Source organism: Trachymyrmex cornetzi, unplaced genomic scaffold, assembly GCF_001594075.2.
Source record: "Trachymyrmex cornetzi isolate Tcor2-1 unplaced genomic scaffold, Tcor1.1 scaffold147, whole genome shotgun sequence".
NCBI classification, from domain to species: domain Eukaryota; kingdom Metazoa; phylum Arthropoda; class Insecta; order Hymenoptera; family Formicidae; genus Trachymyrmex; species Trachymyrmex cornetzi.
In genome coordinates this window covers 2110703-2134998 of record NW_017296059.1, presented here as the reverse complement: position 1 = coordinate 2134998, position 24296 = coordinate 2110703, and the positions used below count along the sequence as shown (strand labels likewise).

Sequence of the window (24296 nt, the reverse complement as noted above, 5' to 3'; positions counted from 1 at the left end):
GAAGCACGAACGAATGGAGCGTATACCGTCGATCGGCATCGACGTCGTCGACGTCGTCAATAGCCGAAGGCAATTCCCATACGACATCCGGGCGACATATTGGGATGAGACTCTCGTTGACTTGTTTGCATTTACCTCGGTTGTATCGCGGATGCATCGGACTGGCGATGAAAGGGGAAAAAGAGTGCTTAGCGATGCCGCGTCAATCAAGTATAAAAGCTACTATTGTTGCTGCTTCATTTCCTCCCTTTTTTTTCTTTTCTCGTCATCGGCTTTATTCCACTTATTGTAGTTGACCAAGGCTAAGGTATGCGCGAAGTCTCTCGTGCAAAAGTACAATATTATACTCACAATTAATCAAAACTGATATCTGTAAAAGTGATTTATTTTAAATTTAATAGGCAAATATTTTGAAAATATGCCATTTTACTAAAAAACATTTCAAATAAAAAACTGTATGGCGATTTTTCTTTCTATACTATATAATTCCATACCGCCATGTATAATTTTCCTTTACGAAATTAAAAAACACATTGTATATAAATATTTATTTTTTTAAGCAATAAAAAGGTAAACAAGATTAGTAAACGAATAAATCAAATACGTCGTAAGACGGAGGTTTACTTGCATTTTATACTTCAAACAGAACGTTTCAGAATTTAAGTGTAGTTTTCATATAGCTATAGTTAAGGATTAACGCTTAATTTTAATCATAAGCGCCTTAAATTATAATTTTGCAACGTCAAAACTTGAAGTTTTTAATTCACATTAAGATCTTGCATTCCGTAAAAAAGCGTTAAATACAGTCGAGGCTGAATATTAATATCTAATGATATTTTCATGTAAATTTGAAATACATCTTTTCAATATAAACTACGTGCCGATTACTATTACAAATTGAAATAATAATCTCACTAATTAAATTAAACATCGATTTGGTCGATAATAATGCTGCTACCCTAATAGCAGAATTATTGGCACAATATTGATCAAATATTGGCTCGATAAATCTCTAATGTTTAACCAAGGTATTGCCAGTAAATTATTACTATATAGGATAGTATTTTAAAGTATCATAAAGAACTTATTGCAAGAAATGTTACTTCAGGATTCGAATATATGGATAGAATTTTTCGACTATCGCTAGGGCGAATTTTTTTAATTTTAAATTAAAAATTTATTATATTTTATATATGACATGCATATTTTATATTGTAATATGTAATAAATATTAAAAACGGTTGTGTGTTTAATTCTCGAAATAAAGTTATCCTCTTTAAAGATTTCTTCAAGCCGCGTTTATGACAGCCTCAGCTACCAAACTGGAAAATATGCATATCGTTTACACGTCGGTTTTTCTGTTTACAGTGCCACCGGCGAAGCCGATAATCTATGATGCGAAGAGGCGAGACATGAGTAAACTCCTCGAGGCTTACCCGGAGGGAGCTGACCTGTTCCTGGTCTGCGAGGTGCATGGAGGTAAATGTCAACCATAATGTTAACGTAACTTTATGTACACTTTTAATAGTTGCTTTATGGAATAGTTCGAAAGAAGCATTTGTATATTAATGTTTAATTTTAATCATAAACATTCGTATTATAATTTTGCAACATCAAAACTAGAAGTTTTAAATTTACAATAAGGTGTGCACTCGCTTTTATTATACTCGAGAAGCTTAGCACAAAGCTTTGTAGCTAAACATAAATTATCTAGAGTACAGGGTATATACACGATGAATATATGATATTTTGAAATCATGAGAAATAGAAACGAACAAAGATACATATCTCTGGATATTTTTATTCTAAAAAATTACTAAAATGTTTTTTTTACAAAAAGTTACTCTACTTTTACATGAACACCTTTAATAGTACGAAAGATTATTGAACCGAAATTCTATTTCACGCTAAATGCGCTGCAGCATGTCATTAGTTATATTGATATGGCGGTCATAATTCGATTGCGTAAAATGACGCTTGGCACCTTGGTAGAATAAACTACACTGAGGAAAAAAGTTGTTGATTGGAAAAAAATATTAGTTGATTCGACTAATTGCGACACTGTCAAGCAAATATTTGTTAATTTAAACAAATGTTTTAAATTACATGAGTTTGTTGACATAATTCACGTATATTTGACCTAAATACATAAATACTTCAACTAAAAAATCATTACGAATTCTAAATGCATTTAGCCAAGTTAATAGCGTTTTTCACTGGCAGAACTGATGCGCACTCAGTGCATGCACATTAAAGCTGTTGTACACAGTAACCTGAATGTAAAAGAGATATCTCAATTAATAAAATACCCAATGTATATTTTATCAAATACCACAATAAAATATATTGAGGATTTTGCGGTTAATTCGTTTCTATATTTTTATTAAACATACATCTTTACGTCGATTCGTGTACAACGGCTTTAAAGTGCACTGACAATGAGTGTGCACTAGCTCTGCCAGTGAAAAACTAACTTTTTCTCAATGTACTCGAAACAGTTGTATATATGTACAATATTTGCCGGACGTGTAGGCTCTAATGAGAAGAAGCTTTGTCTTATTGGAATACGTTATTGGGATGCAGGTGTGCAATTTATGGAAAGATAAACAGTTTTAGCATGTCCAGATAATGATCAAAGCGCTCAGTTCATTAAAGAAAAATGATCCGATAATCATGTTTCCTCTTAGAGACTTACAGGTCCTCCAAATGTTAGCTGTAACTTTTCCTGGTCGTAGTTTGTTTCACCAAACGTGAATATTTTATACGATTAAATTGTCATCGTCATTTTACATCGACACATAACTAATAAATGCTATAATGCACTTGGTGTACTTGAAGTGAAATAACGGGTCAAAATCCATTATACTAAAAATCCTCATGTAAAGTAGGTTGGTAATTTTGTGTAAAGAACTTCTTTAATTATTCTTTAGAAAATAAATACCCAGAAATATACATATATTTTTTTATTTCGCATCATTTCAAAGTATTAGAGATTTATCGTACACTCTGTATATTGTATACATAATTTGAGATTCGAAGAAAAAGGAAGGTACATAATAACCAATTTATGCTCTTCAATTACATACCATTCAAAAAAGCGTATTATATCAGCTTTGCATGACCGAACATAACTCATGCCGATCAAAAAGTGTTCAGAGTCAGATTTCGATTCGCACTGCCTTCGTGAATTCGCGAACAAACGATCAACGCGCGGGAATTGCTCGAGGAAACGACGAGAGGCGCAAATGTACGTCGTGCGTATCGAAAAATCCCATTTTGCCGAAGAACCGTGGGTATTCACTGGCGCGAGGCCAATTCCATTTAGAGTCCTCTACACAACGCACTCGAGGAAAACGCCGCGAGTTGGTGCGGCAGCAGGAGATGGGTCGCGAGGCCGGGAAGAGCGGAGGAGAGCTTAAAAGAGTCGCTTTTTCCTGGTAGGCACCGAAACGACGCTGGAGCGACTTGTCGCACGGCAGCCGAATCCATCCTGGACTTACGCCAATTTCGATCCCCGTAACTGCCACCGTTCCGATGCACTCGCCAGAAATCGTGCGCTCGCTTCCGTCGTCGTCGGAAATAAATTATCGCGATCGCGCCCGAAACCTTCACCCGCGGTGATTGTGTCTTTAACCCTTTTAGGATTGAGTCCGTATAAAAGAAACGTAACTTTTTATTTACGTTGATTTTAGACGATTGTACACACTTTCAGGATAAATTTAGAAATTTCTTTTCAATTCTGGATAGAATAGTTTCGAGTTCTGAACCGGTGTTGGTTGTCGTCAATGCGCAGTGGTTTTGTTCTAAAAGTAGCTTTTAAAGTACTTATTTTTTGACAACTACTTCGCTTTTATAAAGATTTCAAAATGATAACTTTTAGTGCGAAAGCTCACAGAATTAAATTCCGGTGTACTGGAAATATATCACGTGAAAATGTGAGAGCATCATATTTTACTTTTCGTCTTCTCGATAAAAATCTGTAGATGACGAAGTAAGAATACTTTTTATTTCTTTCTGTATTAACGTCTTACGGAAATGGTAAATGTAGGAAGAGATGAGAAGTTTGGTATCCAAGAAAAATCAAGAAGCAGAAGAGGAGGCGGAAGTGAACTCGCAGTTCGCCGCGTTGTTGTGTAATCAACTTCTTGAAAAGTCGCCAAATTCGATTCAGGAATTTATACGCGAGCACCTAGCTTCTCCAACAATACACAGCATCTTTACCTAAGAACGTATTTTCAAAAGCATCTGATAAATTATTTAGTTATTACTTATATCACTTGTAAACAAAATATTAGAGTAAAATAGAATGAATCTCATTCTAAGATGTATTATGATAGTATTATGAGCCAATCTTTCTCAAGAATTAGCTCAATTTTCACTCTTTAGAATGAGATTCCATTCAAAAGAATTTAGAGATTGGGTACTAATAATTTTGGGTCACACCCACAACAAAGATATCCCCGATTTTGAGTCAAAATTACTCCATTTTACGACATGAAAAATTAAATCGCAACCTTTTATGATTAGATTTTATATATTACATTGTGAATTTGTTAAACAATGAAAACGATAGTTCTCTCGATAAAAATACGGAACAGTCGATGAAGCCGACGATGAACCGGGTCCGAAGGCTTGAAAAGGAGGCGAATAGACAATGAAAAGCACGTTGGCAGAAGATTAACGTATAGTTGACTTCGTCGCCCCTGCTGGGTGCGATGAATCCGTTGGATTCGTGCCAATCTCCCCGTCGACATTGCCGAGCCACTATTTCCAGTTTAACACGAGCCTCGACCTGCCTCGACGTCGTCCGCCCTCTCGCACAGTTCCATCGCGAGATTACGGATTGTTTCGAACTAAGTTTCATTTCCCGAAAATGCCCTACGCGAATTGGCTACCGCATCATGTCGGCAAACGTATATTGCACTTCGATATCATTGAATTTCAAAACGGCGGATAAATAATTAATCGCGCGCCTCAATATTGGCTGCTGTAGTACTTATTAGACTTCTGCAATCGCAGGGCATGTAACATAATTTATAAGAAAGTAAACCGTTACATCAGAAAGTACAGTTTTGAAATATCTAAAAATTTGGTTATAGATACAGATCTGAAAATAATTTCATTGGACTATCAAAAGTAATTATGTAAGAAACTTAAGCAATGTTACAAAAAGTTTTCGATATTTCAGTAAAATCGTTTCCGTATATTTCTCGAGACAAATCATTCTTGGAGAGTAAAATTATCGAGAGTCAATAAGTCTCATTCCCTTCCGAATATCAATTTTTTATTTTCAATTGTAGCAATTTCTTTAAAGACAGAATATTTTTGCTGAAATGTCAAAAAATTTAACTAGGTACGCTCAAGCTGAATTGTTAGAACTTTAGTAGTCTAAAAAAACTTTTTATAGCATTGCGCTCATCAGGCTCCAGTTTTTTACATCATTATTTTTATGGCCCAACAAAATTATTTTCAGACCTGTATTTACCTAAATTTTTAGATATTTCGGGAAAATGATTTTTTCCGTATTCCATTTTTAGATACATGCATGTGATTTTTGTCTTGAGATTATAATGTAGCGTACTATATCGAAACTGACAAAATATATATAGCCTCGATGTAAAACAACTCGATGAGTCGGCGATTTTAGATATTTTTCAGGAATTTTAAGGATCAACGATTGCATTCGTATTTGACATTCTGCGCAGCATGGCAATGATTTGAAATTATTGCACGTTCTAGCTCGCTCTCGTCTTTCTATCTCGCTCTTTTTATTATTGCGCTTCTATTGTTGCGTTTTCATGCGCTTCTTATTTATTATTACGTTTCTATTGTTGCGTCTGGTTGAGGATTCCCAGGACTATGCGCGGTTCATCCAGCTTTCGTCACGAAATGTTTTTTATCGTTAAAACGGACGAGAATTTTCTCAGAATATCGTGTTCAGTCTCACGATTTTAACCGAGGTACAGCTTCACAATTTTAACTGAAATACCTTCAGATATTAACGGTGGATATATTGTACCTATTGTAGAAAAATATTTTCCCTATTATATTTTATTTACCTGATGACTTTTATGGCTACCTTTATGCAATAGCGAGAAAATTTTTGAAATTATTTAGATAGCATCGTGTTTAAAATCGAGATATAACACATCATAAAGACATCTTTTAGACGTTATATCATGAGACGTCTTAACGATGTCTTTAATGAGCTTTCAACAACAGGCCGTTAGTGATAAATTAGAAATTAAAAGCGAGTTGTAAGCAAATCAATAATCTGTTACAAAACAATAATAAGTCAATAATCAGTGACTGCATGGAGATGGCTAAATTCCATTTCTTACGATTTAAATTATGTTGTGATTGAAATAAAAAAGCAATATATAATTGCAATCTTTATTGAAGATACCAAAACTGACTAGCATAATCTGAAAACTGAACAATTTAATATAACTTATGGATGCAAGTTTTTAAAATTGATGACTTATCATTAGTATGATATGAGTGACGACTTATTATAGAAAAACCTCTTAAGTTTTCTACAATAAGTCATTATTTAAGTTTGAATCTTAAGTCATAAAAAATTGTCCAAATCATAATCGATTATTCTTCTCACATTTGACTGTTTGGTCAATTACTTATGGCTTAAGACTTAAAACTTGGCGTATTATCATTAGAAAGCCTATATTATGTTTCAACTTTTTTTTGGAGATATTTAGTATCTTGGTAGCTTCCGTGTTAAAAAACGTTGGTTGGCATATATTTAACCGATGTAACATAATTCCCTGGTCGCCGCAACGCGACGAGTTTTTACTGTCGTTGCAATTTCACCTTTCGCCGCGTTTCGGCGCCGAGCGGAAGCGCGCTCCTCGGGACAGGTGATTTGTCACATGGAAGCGAAACGAGCTCGCCTCGTCTGACTTGCCGCTGGAGTTTTTCGCACCCGCGTACAGGTAGCTGATGACTTCGGGGCGGAAAGCTCGTGACGAAATGCGAGATGTGACAGAAAAGGAAGAGGGAGGCAAAGTAGTAAGAAGGGTCGCTGCGGCAACGTTAAGCGGAAGACGCGACGAGCGAACTTTCAGCGCGCATTTGTACTCCCGTCTTTTTCCTCGCTAGCACGTTTCTCTTACTCTCGTTTCGTCTCTGCGATAGGGAAACTCGTTCATCTGATCTCTTCGGGAACAGCTGATTGCTCGCATTTCTCATTCGCCGAAAAATACAGAGCGCCACTTGTTTGCACGACTTTTCTGCTCGTTGCTCCCTTGCGAACTTCGTCGTACTCTCTTGACTTTCAGCGTGCTTCTATTGCTTCTTTTTATAACATCTGCACTTAGGAACGTAATCAATTATCTTCTCTCGCCATTAAACGCTTTTATGATATCGAAACACGAGCTTGAATAAAAGACTCAATTTAAACAAATACGAAATCACAACATTGGTGGACGGAGGCCATGACAGCCATTATTCTTCTCTAGTGTTAATATAGTTTTAAATGAAATGTTTTATGAATTATACATTAATTTAAATAATATTTTTTCAATGTAATAATTTAAATAATAATTTAATGTTTTAGTTTTTCATATTTGACCTTAAAATTTCGCTTGCCACGAGCCAATGGTCCCCCTTGACAAATGTATGCGCCAATGAATAACAACGTCATTATATATCAATAAATAAATAACAAATTTAGAGTCAAACAAAATATATGTGCATCTGCACACGTTTTGAAGCATTTGTACAAATATTTATCCGGTCAGGTGCTGTAGACTTTCACGAGTTTATTTTCCTCTTTCGCGTCAATGAGCACGATAATTACGCGTACCTTTTTGCAGACACTGCGAAAATCTCTTTCGCTCTAAACCGGCAAAATGAAAGCCTCCGGATATAGTATGTGTATAAATCGTCGCACATTTAACACCTGCGTCGTAAAATACAATACATTCACGCCAATTTCATAATGCAGCGTTCGCCGCCGCTGCGACAGTCTACGCACATTAAGCGAAGAGAAAAAAGACCGGAAAGAGGATCCCCGCGGAGAAATGCGAATATTTTTGCGGCTTAATTCAAGGTTCTGCGGTGTACGTCGAGCAGGAATCGTTGGCCAGTATATGAAAGGAAATAAAACACGTACCCCGTGGGGAATACTGAAATTGTCATCTCGGAGAATATAACTCGTGCGCGAACAATAACCGTTCGATTCCTTTAGTTATTAATTTCCCATGTTTCAGAAAATAAACACTTTTAGTCAACATCAATAAAACGGTATCACATTTATTCTTGAAACAAATTTCCAAGAATTTTTGTTGATTGCGACATTTGTTACCTGTGTATTTATACAAATTGTGTGTTTCGGGGATTTTATTTCAAAAACCTAAATTTGTTGACGACATAAACACAGAAAGAACGAATTTTGCTAAAGTATCTAAAAATTTAGTTAAAGATCTGAAAATAATTCTGTTAAATCATTAAAATAATTATGTAGAAGACTCAAGCAATGCTACAAAAAATGTGTACATTCAAGTAAACATACTATACAATTACTTTAATAGGTTAAAATTTTTTTCGGATTTGTAGCTGGTTAAATTTTTAGATACTTTAGCAAAATTGTTCTTTCTGTGTAAAAAAAGTGGTTACAAGAATAGTAATTATAATAATAATAATATCGTTTAGGAATGAAAGCAGAAATATTGTAATCTAATGATAATGCTCATTTATGGCGACAAACAATTTCATAAGGAAATATAACGACGCAAGTGGTACATAATTCCGGCATTAATACGCAGAGCATATAATTCAGTTTTAACGGTCGCCATCGATTTAACCATGGCTCGGCGAGTTCTTCGAGCTGCTCACCTGGTCCGTAATCGCAGTTTATTCGCGGCACACGATTTAGCACAGCTACTCTACGAGTTCGGCGCAGCCGGTTTATCGAGCTAGCAACGTCAGCGAGAAATAAAGACCCTATTAATGCGAAGCGGGATTAGGGTAGCTCGCCCAAGTGCAGCTTCCCATTGCATCCTACAGCTCATGGTCGAATTTTCGGATACCGATTCGGGACACCGTTTTCGCCGTCAGACTTGTGCTTAGGCGAATATTACTCGCAGCTTCAAATTGTTACTTAGTTGCCCCTGAGGATGTCTTTCCGGATAAACCAAACTGGAACGTATGACTGACCTGGAGTATATCACACATGAATTCAAAATAGTAAAATGCAACATTTTATATCTCTTTATTACCGTTTAAACATTAAACCATGTATGATACAGCCGTGTAGTGCATAGACACTTGTACCACTATAATATAATTTAATTATTGTTTATATTATGGGGGGGGGGAAGGAATAATTTTCCTGAAATAAAAATGCAACTAAATACATATACAGATCTGAAAATAATTTTGTTAGATCACTAAAGTAATTATATAGAAAATTCAAACATAATGAGCAATACTGCAAAAAATTTTAATATTTTAGCAATCAGTTTGAACGTCTTATAGAAATTTGGTTGGACTATCAAATAATTATATACACAATTATTGGTAGTCCATCAAAATTATTTTTAAATCTATATCTAACTGAATTTTTCAATATTTAAGCCGTTCTTTTTGTATAATGATTCGAGCTACTGTAATATAATTTTATTATTTCTAATGAGATCAGTCTTGTGGATATAAATTTCTTGGGTAATCAATTTATATTCTTTCTTTTATAAATCTCTTTTTTGAATATATTTATACGTTATACAAATCAGTAATCACAATAGCTCATTGCGTATTGGTTTTATTAAATGAAATTTTGCACGAGTGCTATATCAACGTGCAAGAGCACGTTATCATTTCATATGAATATCTTCAGTACCAGATACAGTGCGACAATTTTAGTGCGCTGAGTGGCTATGTTTGTAATGTCCTGTACTGACGTAAATCGCCTTCCGTCTTCCTTAATGTCACTATCCTTAGACGCCAACAAGGAACTACTACAAAAAGGGGATTGTCGCTTGTTACGTTTGCGAAGAGAAATGTATCTGAAGACAAGGTACAAAAACACTGGGTGCAAAGCTCGTGTTTGAGAGAATGGAAACGTCACGTTTTTGGAACGTTACGAAACATTGTTTTCAGAAATTAATGATATTATTCGACTTCCATTTTTAATTCACAAGTTTTTTTTTTAGGCAGATATGAACGTAGAATATCTGTTTCTTTGGATAATTAATGTATTATTAATATTATATGATAATATAATTAATGATAATATCATTAACTTTTAGTACACATAATTTTTTTTACTACATTATTAATAATTCATATAATGTCACCCAATTTAAGTTATAATCATTTCTGTAGGTCGCTAATTGCTCTTACCCAAAATGACAACATGTACTATTGGATATTAAAGGAGTAATGGTAACCCAATCTTTTAAATTAAATAATATTTTGTTATTTTTAACTTCTATGTGTGTCAAAATGTAAATCAATCTATTTCTGTGATTAATTTCAGTATAAACAATGCTCATATTGACGTATAAATTTAGTAAATATATAATGAACTAATTTTAAATAAAATTTAATACATTTTCTTGAGTTTAAATTATTTAATTCCATTATTGTAATTAAATTAACGACATATTGAATATATTCAGTGGACCTACAGAAATGATTAAAAATATCTCAATTGTGTAATTTAATATTATGAATTTAATAGAGGAGTTAAATAATGTAACTCAAGAAATGTATTTTTTTAATCAAATTTAATTTATTATTTATTAAATGCATACGTTAATATGGACGTTATTTATTTTGAAACTAATCGCGTAAATGGAATGGATTGATTTACGTTTTGACACATACATAGAAGTTAAAATAACAAAACGTTATTTTTTAAAAAGGTTGGATAACCATCTTTGATATTTAACAATATACGTATAATGGATTTTTCGTGTCCTAGTTTAATTTCCATCACTTTTACAAGTATATAAAAATGATTAAGTAATTCTTACATACATTTTTAACATCCTTAGAAAGTATTTATAAAATTGTACATTTAAAAAAAGAAAAGAAAAGAGATCATTATTATTAATTTAGCCAGGTGCGCTTCTACTAAGGAAAAGTTCTAAAGAAAAGAAATACACAGGACACGAATGACCCAATTGTGTGTACTAAGGATTAATATATGTATAAGACTGCTTTTCTTTTAGGAAACACAGAAGATACAAGTGTCGTTACATCTTTGTTATTCATTGAATACTGCATAGAACAACATTTGTGTCGACTATGTCTTTTACAAGGAAAGCAGCCGTAGTTATAATTTCATTGATATACAATGTTACTGGCATAACTACAGACATATCTGCTCTTTTAGGCGAGACTGATAATTAATGACTGACGCGTCTAAAATACCTATTCTCTTTCCCTCCCGTTTCCTTGTCCTTGTCATCGATGCAACCGGATGACTCGGGCGAAGCGAAGCCGCACTTCCGTCTTGCACAATGCGTTTCCGACACTTCAACTGGGCCGAATGCGGCACTTTACGCGCAACAAGCAACTCGCCTACGGAGATCGCGAGAGTGGTTTGCAACGCGAATCCGAGTTGGACACAAAACGCGGCGGACAGCTCGAAAGGACGGCCGAAGCGGGATAAAATCCGACATGACACGCTTCTGTTTACCGTATACGCTGGGCTGCATATGCAAAGCGAAACTTTCCACCCACTTTGTACAGGGCGTTTCATAAGCACTGGCGTGTCACGTCGTTTTTCGCCAGAGTGCAAAGAGCGGGTGAAATGTATCATTCGACACGTGTCGTTAGACATTGGATGCTACATTTTTGTCGCTCTTTCAATTCTAAACTTTGTTGTCTGATCCACATGTTGTGTTGAGCACATTCTCGCATTATATGAATTTTTCGGGATTATACTGCAGACAACAAAAACATCCTTCAACTAATTGTAGAACATTTTATGTTATTATTTTATAATAACAAATCGATTAATTATGTTTTAAATTAATAATTAATTAATGTTACAGAAAAGCCAGGTTGTCATTTTACACCAATTACTTCCAAATATATTTTAAGTCTTTTATGTTTAATTTTGAAAGAACCTGTATTAGGAGGTTCTCGCTCAACTCACGAGAGGATAGCAGCAGCGATGGGCTTTAATTTACTTTATTGTGACATAAAATACTGTAAAATGCATGTGTACCGTCCCTTACGAGCTGACCTCGTCGACCTCGTGGCGTCTCGTCGTTAGACCTCCGATATCCTCGCATACTATGCAAAAGGTATTCCTGCTGTAAGGAGCGTTATAAAATGCAAGAGAAAATTCTCCGATTTACCCAAAGGAACTTGTTTACCATGTTTTAAAACGAACTAATTTATGAAATTGGTCAAGGGATTATCGTCGCAGAAAGAATGTAAAATTATAAAGTTTTTTACATTAATGATTCTTATTTTATATATATATTTCGGCAAAGATCATGCTGTATGTGAAATTAACGTCCGCTGTATACAATATTGTGAGAATTAACGTGGAGAAAGTCAATAGTACCAATTTTACCGTCGAGTTTAACAACTTCTCTAAAAGTTTTTTATCTCTCGATCGAAATATGTTTTGAAGTAAAATAATTTATTGTTACATTCGCGAAATTATTTTCTTCTCAAAAAATGCGAAACGACGAAACTTTGTAAATAAATCAAGCATTAATATTTTCTATTTTACGCGCGTACTTGTGAGTGGTAAAGTTTGCGATAATTCAGGCTTCGTTGGATTTCTACTTTTCACATTTGCGATTCTTAGCGGTAATGCTTCTTTCATTCCGCTTTGAGGTTTGCAAATGGCTGGGGCCAGGAAATCCGCGCAGTGTATCTTGCAGAAATTCAAACTACATAACGCATTGACTGTAATTCCTAATATCAACAGAACTTTGGGTCGGAGTATTCCCTGGGGAACTACTGCGCAATGCGATGCTCAGAGATTTGCATTGTGCAAACGCTCTCTAAAAAGGAAACTTCGTGTCCGATCAGCATAAATGGATATCCTCTAACATTATATTTATTTCGTCACATTTATGTATAGCTAATCCAGTTGTACTTGTAAGTTTGAACGTTTCATTACTCTCCAAATTTCTTAGAGTAAAGTCTCACTCCAAAAAAGGAGTGAGATTTTTTTTTCTGGAATGAATCTCAATCTAATAGAGTTATGATCTGCCACTTTTATTCAAGAATGCAAATTTTTCATTCTTTCTCAATAGTGACAGTATTTTAACTCTTCTGAAGTGAGATTTTACTCCAAGAAATTTAAAAAGTACGCAGACATTATTAATGACCAATTAACTTTTCTCACATTTTATATATTTTTATCACACACACTGAAAGAAACGTATTTGATATTTGTGATTATAATTGTATAGTAATATAATTATGATTAGGAGTTCTATTTTTATAGTTATTAGTGTTGTAATAATAATTATTTTATAGTAAATAGTTTTATCAAAAAAGTATAACCGGCACTGAGAATAACTATAAATCATAATCAAATTATGATAATTGCAACAATTTTCTCTTTCAAGTGCATTACAACACATTATTTTACTTCTCCATAATTTGACTAACTCCAATAGCAAATATTAGTAATGTTAATAAAACTGAAATTTAACTTCCTGATTGATTGTTACCAAATTCTCATCGGATTTAAGAGCTGTTTGACTTTCCAAATGTAAATTACATGCCTCACATAGATTTTTACTCCCTTGAGGGAAATTTTCATTTGCAAATCTTCCACGCGAGCTGCAACGGGTTGTTTTAAAACTCAATTTGCAAAAACAATCAGTCGCAATCGCCTTAAGTAAATAAAAGCTCGACGGAAATGCTTTCAATGTAAAAATACTGATTCTTTCATTCTCGCGCTATGTAAAATAAAAAAAAACCTCGTCGCGCGCGCGTATCGTCACGTGAAGTTCAACCCCTGAGTTTCTTCCTCAATCACGACGCTCTTGTGCTCGCCCGCGGTCGTCGTTGATTCAACCCGACCGTTGGAAATAATTGACCCCACTCTGCTCGTATTTCGAACATTCGTTGTAGCGTAAAGGCCTCGCGTTTAAAACTGGCTTTGCTGCAGGCTGCAGGTATATTCTTCGAAAAGCGCTGGTGAAACACCACGACGTGCTGGCCGCTCATTCTGCCGCGTATTGTTACCACACAATACACGGTGTATTTCCACCGGTGTGTTTCCAACGTGCCACGGCCACTGTCCGGCTGCCTGCATTGTCGGTGCCGGGCGTTGCATCGAACGTAATTTTACAGCGTCACGGAGCGAAATGTTTGTTTTAACACGACCCAGCAGCCGTAACGCAACGTTTTTCCCTCCGTCCCTCACTTCTCGTCTCGCGGTGAAACGACGTTTTTATTCCCTCCCACGTATTTCGCGGGTACGTCTCGCGCATCCCGATTATGCCCTCGCCTTTACACGACCGCGAAAGGCGTGCAAGCTTTACACATGCTAATAATGGAGGAAAAAAACGTTGATTTGTCGAACAAGGGACTTCGTTGAACTCGAAAGTTTGTCTCTTGCATGAATGGATACTCGATTGCATCGTATATTTGTGACATATATCGATTAGTTCAATTGGTATTTTGAATAGCATAGTCTAATATTGAAGAAAAATGTAAAGTAATATGCGCTAAAATTCTAGTAAATTTTATGGAATTGACAGGTCCGTGTTGAGACAGGCGCCTACTTACGCAAAATTTACTTTATTTTTCTAAATGAGCGATCGTCGTGTAACCCTATTGTAAAATACTTTTCACATTTTATAAAACAAATCAAAGTTGTTCGTGCTTACAGTTTTGAGAATAGCTGTGTATGAATTAGCTGTAAGGTAATAATTACTTGACTAGACTTACTATAATTATTGTAATCTATTTTTTATTTTACACAGTTCCGATTTTTTTTTTCACACACAAGCAAGTAAAATTTGTCATAAGTTCGACAAAAACAACCACAATATTTTTACTAATCTTGTGAGATAAAAATGATTAAATTATTTTTTCCCGTGTTCTATTAAATTTAAATTTATTCGTAGTTTATTGCAGGATTACTTTTTTATCGGTTTTAATTTGATTGGTTTTAACTTGATACACCTTTTCCCACGTAATAACGATGATACGATTCACAATAATGCGCATTTATCCTCATAACTTTTATGTGATTATTGCTTCCATTTGTTTCATCGCGATATTCACGGTATCGCGCGAGTTGTTCAACGGAAAAGTTATCGGGTTGAAACACGTAAAACGATGAGGCAACGCCCGGGAAACAGATATTCACGCTGCGAAAGTATCTGCGCAAATATACTCGGAACCGTTGTTTTACGTTTCTTAACGAGAACGAGCGGAAGCGATCCTGGAGAAGCGTTTACGCGGTTACAGTGTTTAAAACGCCGTAACGTCATAAAAATACGCTACGACAGTGCCGCGACAAGGTACGGCACGGTAATGAGTTTAGTTCGCGACGACTTTTAATACGAGGTTTTCTGAGTGCGCGCGATCCAGCACAGAAGTCGTAATAATCGTAATAACTTGCGCCACTTTATTATTTGGCACGCATAAATGTAATTTAAAGCAGTTAAATAAAAAGAGTGCTCATAGTTATACGCATTCTATAACGAAAGTATTGAAACAAAAGTAAAAATAATAAAAGTCTAGCGGTCATTAGAAATAAAGATTCATTTAGCTTTATCTGCGAAAAGCTTCATCCGCGAGGAGATTTCAGTTTTCATTAACTTATTTATTAATCTATTGGCGTTTGATATTCTTTCTCGAGAGAGAACTTATGATTACTTACTGTACACGCTATGTTTCATATATTATGTCTGTGAGAGATTCGTTCTAAAGCGAATTCACTGGGAAACGCAAGGAAACGGATGGGCAAAAGCCCTCCGAGGTACCACCGACGGAATATATTTGTATCCTGTGGGGCGACAGGAAATTATTCCACGGGGAACAATAGGAGCCGGTGGTCTCGATGGCGAAATTAATTATGGTGTAGGACTTAATGAACGCGCTTATTATCGCCCTCTTTTTTGAGACGGGGTTATCTCGCGGCGAGATAATGCGGAAGTGCCATCGCGACAGGAAGGAAGTCGCGAAAACGTACGATATTATTCTCTAATTTGAATTACGATGACAATTTCTTTGTGAAACTCGTCGAGCACGTATGTATGTCAGTACTTTTAAATTGAAATTTCTCCATTATTTCAAAGATTTTTCCGCAGATAAAATTTTAGTGGATTTTTAATTTTTATTTTGGACTTTCTATTTGATATTTTGCAAAATTGATAAATCGTAATTCATATAAAAGTTATATATGTATTTAATTATTTATAAAAAAGTAAAATGAAATTCATATAAAAGATTATAATTTATATAAAAGAAAACAATGAAAATGTAATATATAAAAAAGAAACCTATAGAAAAGAAAATTATGAATTAACGCATTGAGAAATATCTTTTGAAATTATCGCTTTTTTATTGTCATCTCGTACTACTTATTATTGTACGTATTAATTAAAAGCTTTCCTCGGGTCATCCAGCTGGCAATAGACGCATTTCCTGAACGCGCAGAGTAGCTTCGACGACGGGGAGTCTGTTCATTTCCTGGTTATTGTTTAATAAACGTGTACTCCGTGGAAATTAATGCGATTTCAGTGCATTGTGCCCGGGAAATTAACGCGATTGTAGATAATACGTATTCCGCCATAACGCGCATGTAGGATTACCTGTTTGTTTCTTTCTGTACTTCCGGCATTCGTTTGTTATGCTCATTCGTACTCTGTATTTGATAAATTATTTTAAGCTTCAACTATTCTATGCTATCGCAAAGCTTGTCTCGCAAAATACGCAAATCCGTGTCATCCGCGCATTAAGAACAGTGAGAGGACAAACATTTACAGTTGTTCCAGCGCTGCAGGTAAACGTAGAATAAACTGCATCAGCAGTTCTGCGTCACATACAAATTCAAATTCTTGATGTGACACAAATAACAATTTTATTCAAGTGTCTTGGTTTAGAACAATTATTGTTTTTTTTAATTTTACGGATCGTTTTTACACGCATTGATAATTTGTTATACACGGAAAGAAATTATATTGTATTAATAACATTAGATCTAATTGGAAATGATCGTGTTGTTTCGATAACAATATTAACGACACACTTGTGTTATTAAACTACTTTTGTTATTAAAAGAACAGCATGACGTATTAAATAAAACTTCAAATTAAACTTTTTGCAAGATAGAAAATTTCTTCGAAATTGAATATAAAAATAAAAACTGTCATCTGCCATAGCTACAGTTTTGATGGCTAAATCGAGGAAATTCAAACATTTGCCGTTCATCTTTGTTCAAATAACTTGTAACTGAAAAATAAATATGCAAGTTGAAGAGATTTCGTCTCAAAGTGTAAGATCTAGGAAAATCAATAAAATTTTAAACGCATAATAAATTTGGACATTATATATTGGACATTGATTGCGCAAATTTCAGTCTTTGGATTATCAATGTAGAGCTCTAACTGAGAGCAAATAGCCATTCCTAATTATTACGTTCTAACTATCAATATCAATGATCATGGCTTTCGACAAGATGTGTACGTGATGTACGGACGTCTCTTTGATTGGATAGATATCCAATCATGTAGACAGCTGTCTGTGAGCTAGATAGATAGATGGTTCATCTAGAATAACTGTTGATTAGGCAACGGGTATGTCTGTTATACCGAAGCTCTCAATAGTACATAGCCTTGTTTGCCTGGGCAATAGTACTATTTGCTACAAGGCGTCTTCGATATATCAAGAACATCATTTAATATTAAAATTCTAAAATTTTGCAGCTTTATATTTACCTCTTTAATATTTTAAAATTAGTCTCCCTTAAAAAAAACTGTCTTTATATAAAATTTAAAAAAAAGATAACATTTGTAGCTATACATAAAAAGTTTGTTGGAAATTTTATATAAATATTTTTTATTATAGTAGTAATAGAATAATTTAAAATATTTTTTATTGGTAGGAGAAATTGTTGAAAAAACATTTTATTAAAATATTTCATACTTTTTTAAAATTAGTATTTTACGTGCATCACGATTTTTATATTAAAATTACAAAATTTATCTCGAATACACTCGAAATTATAAAATTTATCTCGAATATTCTTAAAATTGTATCAAATGTAATATAATCAGTTTCAGATGGTTTTATTGTCGGAATTGATTCGTATAGATATATTGTCGGTTCAGGTTTACCATTGCCATTCGCAAGTATTCTCTCTTGGCAGACAATTCTCTCTATATCTCTGCCTGATAGTTTACTAGTTTCCTTACATCCCAAGACGATAAGTGTACCTTACTAATTAACCAGTAGTAAACCAGTGACGTGCGGCGCCTTCGATACGTTTCCACGGGCGCGTATTTACCTCAGTAGCGCGCACTTTCGTCATAATTAGCTGTAACAGTCGGCGGCGGTGAGCCACAGGTAGCGGTCTCTCGAGAATGCGAGACGTGAAGTACCTCTGTACCGTTGTTTTGCCGAATGAGACCCGTCCGTCGTTGTGATTGACGGCGACATCCACGTCGCGGCTCTTGGGACGTGTCACTCGAATTATCCCCACTATCGACTCGCTTATTGGCAGAGAAATAATGACAGACGTCGTCCCGCCAGTATCGATACGATCCGGATCTTTTTCAACTTCGAATCGACCGTTACAGTCGTAACATAACGAGGTTGTCGAATATTGAGCTGTGCTAATTGAAGTTTGGTATGGAACTTTAACAAGTCTTGAAAGGTTTTTGAACGAACTCATAAACTTATCTTTAGCAGCTAATTATATAATGAAAATTATTATATATAGAGAAAATATTTAACTTTCTCTCTCTATTAGATGTTCTTAATGTGTACAATTAGAAGAGTTATTTTGGAGTGCGATCGAATAATTATGTATGCGTTTTAGCAATATGAGATATTTATATGTATAGAGATTATATTTAGAAATTATAGAAATTAAATTATTAGGAATATATAGATTACATTTCCTATAATTTTTTATAGGATACTTTTTATTTAAACTTTAAGAAATTGTATTTATTAAAATTTTATTTTGTTTTATAATTTTATGCAGTACTACTGCACACTGTTAAAGGATCTTTGAATTAATTTCTTAAATTGAATAATATCTTATTTGTAATTTTTAATTGTGTCAAAATTTAGAACATTTAATTTAGAACATGTGATTAACATGTGAAACATATAAATCAACCATGGGCTAATTAACTCATCTCTGTGATTGAATTGCTTAGTTTCAAAGTAAATAACATTGATATATTAACGTATTCATTTATTATTAAATGCATACATTAATAAATTTATTCAAGTTTAATATATTTTTGGAGTTAAATTGTTTAATTTTATTATTTTAGTTAAATTAACGGCATATAGAATAGGAACAGTGATGACCTAAGAATGATTAAAATAACTCAAATTAAGTATAATTTGACATTTAACCAGTGAATTTAACAATCTGGTTTTATTTATAATTATTACACTTGCAACTATTACTTTTAATTACTCAGGACATCTTTATTTTAGTTCTTCATATAATATGTCCCATACATTTTGCCGATTACGTTCGCTGTAATCTCGTTGCTACATTTTGGATAATTAAATCTTAGATAATCTGCAATTTTACACACATTGTTCCGCTTATGCTCTTCTAACTATAGTTTCATTTTATCTGCGTAGGTAAACCTAGACCGCAAGTCTCGTGGTATTTGGAATCGCAAATCATCCATGCATCTACCGAGGTTCGAGAGACGCAAGGGCCAGGCGGCGAGACCAACGTCGTAACCATCAGCAACGTGACTGTGAAAGCTCTCACGAGGAGGCATCATCATGCCAAACTGTCCTGCCGAGCGAATAACACTCAATTAGCGTCGCCACCCACCACCACCGTTGTCATAGAGCTTAACAGTGAGTGCGCTCATTCCAATTAACGTTAATTGCACGCGACGCAGCATGATGTCGCGTCGACCTTTGCTCTTCTCTGGAATGAATTTTTTTGCGAGATACACAGCCTAATCAGGCTGCAGGCGTTGCTTCTTTATTTACGAGAACGAGAAAATGAGAAAGATAAACTTAAACGTGAAGGAAATAATTAGTTACGATAAAAATAAATATTTTTAATTGACTGTGTCCATAGTGACAAAGAGCTCTCTCCACCCTGTCTCTCCATAAAAATAGCCCGAATTTCTATAACGCATCAAAGCTTTGTTCGAACGTAGTTTACACGACACAAAAGGAAACTGTGGTTTTCACGCGAAGAGGTTCTTTATTCGCCTGTAAAATAACGACTGCGAATCACTCGCTCGCATGCTCGACTATTACGCAAAAAAAAAAAAAAGGTATCGAATATTTTCCCGGGGAATGTCTCGAATTTTCCGAATAGCCGCGGAACAAGTTACCCGCGTTATGAATATGCAAAAGACCGTCAATTTCGACGCTGCGCGATACTTTCGATTCCTGTTTCCCTCCACCTTTTTTCCCCGTTGCATGTGTGTATCGGTATCAATATTTTCTCGCTGCGAAAGAGGACAGAACGAATATTTAACCGGCGCGTGATCCGATTTGTCTGGCTGTGATCTTTTTTTTTTACTCGACTCGAAAATGAAAGCGGACTCTCGACGAAACGAAATTGAAACATTTTTCATCGATTACAAGGGTAGGAGGGCGACAGTGAGAATTTCAACGAGAAGAAGGGGACGAGGGGGTTAACAGCGTTGGGGTTTCGTACCCTCCCGTCGAAAAGCAATCAACCCCACGATGTCATTAATAACGCCACTTCCGGAATCGCTCTGAAACGCGACGAATCGCATGGCGCCGGGTAACATGCCGCGGTCGCGACAGCGTTCGATTAATCTCCATGACAAACAGAGGTAGGAAGGAAATATACGTATCCCTCCCCGCTTCCTTTATTTTCCTTTAACCCAGAAACAACGATGGCGACCGAGGAAAATTGCGATTCGAGCGATTTCCTTTGGCCGCAAGATCGGGGCGAATAATTCGTTCGCAATTATTTCGAAACATAGAGGAGTCGTAATGAAAAGTCCTTTTGCCTGCGAGATTGTAATACGTCGCTATAATTACATGCGAAAGCCATTCGTGCCGGTGACTTGAGGGTAGATGTGGTGAAATTGCTATCAAGCTTTTATGCTTTATGCCCTTATACATTTGCGCGTATTTAGCGTCGAGAGCTTTGTGCTAACGATATTATTAAAATATGATATTTTCCGAAAAAGATATTATTAATATTATTTTGTTTATTAATATTTATTTTTCTAAATTTTTAATTTGAATTTTATAATTTAAATAAGTCGAATATTATATTTTTATTTTTTAATAGTATTCTTCAGTAGACATTACTTTAAAATATTTTTCGATTTCAAAGTTTTGAAAATTAAGAATATTGTAAAAAAAGATCTAACCCGGTTATTGGAAAAATACGATTCGAGTGTTACGTTTCCATTCGGCAATGCAGCGAACGTACACGAGTATCTGATAGCGTGTACCTGGCTTATCAGATTTCACCTGGACTCTACCGCGTTTCGCAAAAATAGATTTTTTAAAAAACCGGACGACGCACAAAATGAAAAATCCTTCAATTTTCTCATCGACTAATTGACCATCAACAGTTCGTCAAAGGACAACCGGAGGGTCATTTTAATTGATCGGCGCGAAATAATTCCTGTCGGATTTGACGATTGAAAATGGACGGCGGTTCAGGCACAAACAGATTGCAGCCATTCACGTGTGATATCACACTCGTTCCTGAAAATTTAAAACTACCGCTCAGACCGAATTATTGCTCATCCTCTGTGTGCATATACCGAAATAATTTGATGATACGTTCTTCGCGTATTCAATGCTCTATAAATTATTTGTCTTCATTCAATTTTGAAACGATTTTTTTTATGTCAAAGTTCAAATTGAGACTTTGTGAAATAATTAAAAAATTGTTTAATATTTCAGTGAGCGAAGTTTTAAATTAATCCATACGGAAAGATCAATTTTGCTGAAATATCTACAAATTTGCTGATTTGAAAATAATTTTGTTGAAGCATCAAAATATTTGTATAGAAAACTCAAGGCACGATGAGAAAAAGTTTTTATATTTTACAATATGAGTGTCCTACAATTATTTTCAAATTTTATCTAATTAAATTTTGTTTATACTTCAGCAAAATCGTTTTTGTATATATAATGAGATTGTCTATTAGCTTGACAAGTAAGATACAATGAATTATTCACGAATATAATTCATAATGCAACAATTCTTAATTGTCATTGTAATCGATTACCTGCTCTCTCTTTCTCTCTTTTCTTCACAACCTTCACGATCAGGGACAGTTGCTTTATATTTTCGTACATATTTTTAGATTTTATCTAATATATCCTTCTTCTTCCGCGTCATCCTGATGGTAGTTGCGCGAGGATAGAAAATTAATATTCATAATTGTATAAGCAGCATGGTGGCTCATCGGCACAGCCGAGATTCATCCGACAAGAAACTTACGCACCAAACAAACAAGTTTAAATTAAATCGCCGGAAGCTGCCAGCTTCGAGCCGGAGAATACGGGAATCCGAGGAAGACGGCTTGCCATAAATTGCCTTAGAGGCTACTTATGTGTGACGTAAAATGTTCGAGTGTAAACTAGAATCGTGCACTATCGATCGTCGAATATTTGAATATTTCAAACATTCTCGTTCTTTTAACGCTGATAAGCGTTTTGCTTTTATCTTCCATAACTGAAAATATATTTCTTATGAGACATTGTGTTTTTTTTTTCTTTATTCGAAGCCATCGATAATTGTTCAAAGAACGTTAATGAGGATTATTAGTAATGTCATACATTTTAAATATTGAAATTCTGTAACAAGTGGATTGTTATCGATTGGTCATTATTTCAAGCGTTCTAGAATTACAAGAAATTATATAAAGAAATAAAAGGTAGAACATGGAATATTTTTTAAAAATTGATTTTAAATAATCCAATTATACACGATTTCAATGAGAATACTAACGGAATTGAACGGACTTCATAGCTTACAATTAAAAATATATCTCATTTTCAATTTATTATCTTTTCCAATATTATTAAAATTATTACGAAATTATATATATATTTTATATACAACAATATTAAATAATGTATAATAAGTAATATTAATAACATTTATTTTTAAATGTCGAAATTGAAAGATTGTAATTCTTTTCTAATATCATGGAAGCGTGATAAACTTCACGTCATAAAATATACACGACATTCAAGATATCATTAAATGCTATCTTACGAGACGACGTAATCGAATGTAAATATCGAACGCACTTCTGAAACGATTTCAACCGACGTAGTACTCGGCTCAATTCCGGCGAATGCTTCATTTTTTTTTTTTTAAAGAAGATTACGTGTTAAAAATTCATTTCGCAACTTCGCAACGTCTCGATTTCTTGCTAATTGGAAGCGCACGAGGAGTCGCTGTCTACATAATCGCATCTGCATGAACCTCAATTCCTGTACGATCGCACGAAGGTCTAACGAGTCATCGGAGGATCGGTTGAAAGTCGATCGGCTTGCGAAAACGATTTCCGCGACTGTCGACAATGTGAAGTCGACGAATGCTCGACGACGTTCGAGTGGTCGGAAGTAGATTGCATTCGGAATCGCGCAATGTATCCCATTAATTTTTCATGCTACCATCGGGACCGCCGCACCGCGCCATGTCCCGAAGTGAAATCCGTCGTATGTATGCGAACGCTTCGCGGGTGGAACATCGTCGTTAATAATTATTCGATAGCTCCGTGTAATGGAAATGGCGAAATTGGAATAGAATACGATACTCTCTATAGTACTTGTGCTAACAGAAAAAAACGCAGTGACACGAGAAACAAATCAAACTCGTAACGAGCGCTTAAAAACTTATTTGTAGAGAAATGGAAGTTGTGTATGAGATATCCGATAACCATACTACTCAATGTACAACTCCTTAATGGTTGTTAATTTACAAATGGTATTAATTATTATATGAATTATATATGCGTGTTTACTTCTTTCTTAATTAGAGTATCAGTTTCTTGTTTACATCGTTTATTTAATATCGATTCAATTTAAATACTTACGAGAGAGACATTATCGGATTCGATTTATACAATTTTATGTTGCTTTCAAATAAGGGATGGACGATGTGCGCGGCTCGA

General features: G+C 34.8%; 1 protein-coding gene across 1 annotated transcript in view; it reads left to right on the top strand.

Annotated features, from left to right (window-relative positions):
• LOC108757626 (basement membrane-specific heparan sulfate proteoglycan core protein) overlaps positions 1 to 24296 on the top strand; it is a 235045-nt gene that overhangs the window by 96984 nt on the left and 113765 nt on the right. The window contains exons 4-5 of the mRNA XM_018502094.1: positions 1369 to 1479; positions 19786 to 20013. Coding sequence (XP_018357596.1) covers positions 1369 to 1479; positions 19786 to 20013 — 339 coding nt within the window. The remainder of the gene's footprint in view (positions 1 to 1368; positions 1480 to 19785; positions 20014 to 24296) is intronic.